At 46.9% G+C, this 3814-nt stretch overlaps 1 protein-coding gene across 1 annotated transcript in view; it reads right to left on the reverse strand.

The window, feature by feature from the left end:
* The window catches only part of DPH2 (DPH2 homolog), an 18013-nt gene that overhangs the window by 9528 nt on the left and 4671 nt on the right, over positions 1–3814 (reverse strand). Inside the window, exons 3-5 of the mRNA XM_018571994.1 lie at positions 3509–3729; positions 2271–2903; positions 32–220 (exon numbers count right to left, since the gene is read on the reverse strand). Coding sequence (XP_018427496.1) covers positions 32–220; positions 2271–2903; positions 3509–3729 — 1043 coding nt within the window. The remainder of the gene's footprint in view (positions 1–31; positions 221–2270; positions 2904–3508; positions 3730–3814) is intronic.

Here is a 3814-nt window from a genome sequence, read left to right on the forward strand (position 1 = left end):
GAGACAAAAACACAGAGAACTGTTCTCTCACCGGCTGGTCCGAGCTCTGCCACGGTGGTCTCGGTGTTCCTCCGCACCACCACCGTGCCCATCGCCTTTTCCCCAGGTGGCTCTGCGGCAGAAAAGCGAATGGATCTCAACTCCCCGGTGATCAAAGAGACGTCCGTCCTGTCCGCGTCCTCGGGGTCCACATCTGGGAATGGAACGTGTGCTGATCCACCTGCAACATAAATCCCCAACTGTGAGACATTGAGCGCATTAAGAGACTGCAAACACTAAGGCCCCATTCACACCTAGGCGTATTGCAATATGCGCGACCGTCGCGCGATTCCAAAGGCTACTTGGCTGTATCCCAATGGAAAACGGCCTACAAAACGGCCCAAAGTAGTCCCGGGACCTTTTCAGGCGTGGGCCGTTTTGTAGGGCGTTAGGGACGGGCGGAAATACGGACAGGTGGGAACGATACCATTGACTACAATGCTATTTATTTTTTTGACCGTTTTGTAGAGCGTTCGTCGAGCGTAGAACGCGCTACAAAACGGTCAGGTGTGAACGAGGCCTAATTCCACCAATAGGATCACTGCACCCCCCGGAACCTGAACTACCAATGATCACTACCAACATATATCTGGTAAAATGCCAATCACACTATACTGCACTGTGCAGTGATGTCCTCCTAACATGATGCAGGCACTGGGATTGGAAGTGAGAGAGCACAGCGGGGTGATCTGCAGTGATAGTCCATAGCCCTGGCGGCAAACCTGGAGCTTACAATCTATTAGGATATAAGGGAGGATACAGAAGGTAGAAGAGCTTACACTCTTATTAGGATATAAGGGAGGATACAAAAGGGGGAGGAGCTTACAATCTATTTGTATATAAGGGACGATACAGAAGGGGGAGGAGCTTACAATCTATTAGGATATAAGGGAGGATACAAAAAGGTAGAAGAGCTTACACTCTATTAGTATATAAGGGAGGATACAGAAGGGGGAGGAGCTTACACTCTATTAGGATATAAGGGAGGATACAGGAGGCAGAAGAGCTTACAATCTATTAGGGTATAAGGGAGGATACAGAAGGGGGAGGAGCTTACACTCTATTAGGATATAAGGGAGGATACAGAAGGTAGAAGAGCTTACAATCTATTAGGGTATAAGGGAGGATACAGAAAGTAGAAGAGCTTACACTCTATTAGTATATAAGGGAGGGTACAGAAGGGGGAGGAGCTTACAATATTTTAGGTTATAAGGGAGGATACAGATGGGAGAAGAGCTTACAATCTATTAGGATATAAGGGAGGATACAGAAGGTAGAAGAGCTTACAATCTATTAGGATATAAGGGAGGATACAGAAGGGGAAGAGGCTTACATTTTTTTAGGTAAAAGGGGAGAATACAAAAGGTAGAAGAGCTTACACTCTATTAGGATATAAGGGAGGATACAGAAGGGGGAGGAGCTTAAAATATTTTAGGTTATAAGGGAGGATACAGGAGGCAGAAGAGCTTACAATCTATTAGGGTATAAGGGAGGATACAGAATGTAGAAGAGCTTACACTCTATTAGGGTATAAGGGAGGATACAGACTGTAGAAGAGCTTACACTCTATTAGTATATTAGGGAGGGTACAGAAGGGGGAGGAGCTTACAATATTTTAGGTTATAAGGGAGGATACAGAAGGTAGAAGAGCTTACAATATTTTAGGTTATAAGGGAGGATACAGAAGGGGGAGGAGCTTACAATCTATTAGGATATAAGGGAGGATACAGGAGGCAGAAGAGCTTACACTCCATTAGGGTATAAGGGAGGATACAGAAGGGAGAAGAGCTTACAATCTATCAGGGTATAAGGGAGGATACAGAAGGTAGAAGAGCTTACACTCTATTAGGGTATAAGGGAGGATACAGAAGGTAGAAGAGCTTACAATCTATTAGGATATAAAGGGAGGATACAGAAGGTAGAAGAGCTTACAATCTATTAGGATATAAGGGAGGATACAGATGGGAGAAGAGCTTACACTCTATTATATCTAACTGCAGTAAAAAAGACTGTAGAAGAGCTTACACTCTATTAGTATATTAGGGAGGGGACAGAAGGGGGAGGAGCTTACAATATTTTAGGTTATAAGGGAGGATACAGAAGGTAGAAGAGCTTACAATCTATTAGGATATAAGGGAGGATACAGATGGGAGAAGAGCTTACACTCTATTATATCTAACTGCAGTAAAAGGATAAACATTATAAAGAACCCCCAAACTACCACTGAATACCTGGAAGCAGCTCTCGGAATTCGGTGACACAGCAGCCGCCCCACTCCCGCGCCGGGTTACACGCCACCTCCATCTCATCCGGAGTCACGATGGGCCGGTAGAATTCGCTGGAGTCCAGCAAAGAGTTCTCGGCACAGGCCACCAGCACAAAGATGTCCACCTCTGGGAAGTTAGCGAGCTTAGCCGGGTTCAGCTTCCCCATGGACAGCATGTGACTCTTCTTCCCAGCTCGGTGGATGACGTCCTTCAGGTGGGCCAGAGCGGACAGATAGTCCGACACACCCAGAGTGCCCACCACAATCCCCACAACCTGGGCGTCCCGAGCCCTCTCTATCAGATAGAAGCGTTTCATCAGGGCGCGGTTGACGTTCAGTCCTTCCTTCCTGCCCTCCCCGGTCTCAGGGTTGAAGCTAAAGAAAGGGCACCCTGGCCAGGCCAGCAGGAGGTTGTTGAGGGTTGGACCTTCTCCCCCGACATAGAAGAAACTGTAGGCCTCTGGCCAGAGGGTCGGATCAGGAGAGAAACTCCGGCCAAACCTGCGGACCTCACTGGGAGAAGGAACATCGCTGACCCGGGAGAGCTTCGTAAAAACAACACCGGGGTAATTCTGACCCAGGCGGGCTTCCAATTCACCTGCAGAGAGGATCAACAATGTGCAGGAAATTAGGATACAGGAGGTAGAAGAGCTTACAATCTATTAGGGTATAAGGGAGGATACAGAAGGTAGAAGAGCTTACAATCTATTAGGATACAAGGGAGGGTACAGAAGGGGAGGAGCTTACAATCTATTAGGATACAAGGGAGGATACAGAAGGTAGAAGAGCTTACAATCTATTAGGATACAAGGGAGGGTACAGAAGGGGAGGAGCTTACAATCTATTAGGATACAAGGGAGGGTACAGAAGGTAGAAGAGCTTACACTCTATTAGGATATAAGGGAGGATACAGAAGGTAGAAGAGCTTACACTCTATTAGGATATAAGGGAGGATACAGAAGGGGAGGAGCTTACAATCTATTAGGGTATAAGGGAGGATACAGAAGGTTGAAGAGCTTACACTCTATTAGGATATAAGGGGGGATACAGAAGGTAGAAGAGCTTACAATCTATTAGGATATAAGGGAGGATACAGAAGGGGGAGGAGCTTACACTCTATTAGGATATAAGGGAGGATACAGAAGGTAGAAGAGCTTACAATCTATAAGGCTTTCCGCACAGCACTGAGTTCGGAATATTTACCTAGAGCATGTTGGTACAGCACATCACTGAAGACCACCACGGGAGTTTTGCAGTCGGGGAACAAGTTCTGAAAACTTTCTACACACAGATTTACATTCAGCGCTTTCTGGCCAAAAACATACATGACGGGCAGCCGGTTGCTCGGGCTCAGACACGCTCGGCCATAATGGATCAGGATGTCAGCGCCAACGTGTTCCGCCGCCACCTCATCCACACAGCAACTGCCGAGAGCAACAGACAGGAATACAGGTGATTGCTGAACATTATCAAGACGTGTAAGACACACACATGACCTGCACAGGGTAT

The sequence above is a fragment of the Nanorana parkeri genome, unplaced genomic scaffold (assembly GCF_000935625.1).
Source record: "Nanorana parkeri isolate BGI_ZX_2015 unplaced genomic scaffold, ASM93562v1 scaffold1894, whole genome shotgun sequence".
Lineage (NCBI taxonomy): Eukaryota > Metazoa > Chordata > Amphibia > Anura > Dicroglossidae > Nanorana > Nanorana parkeri.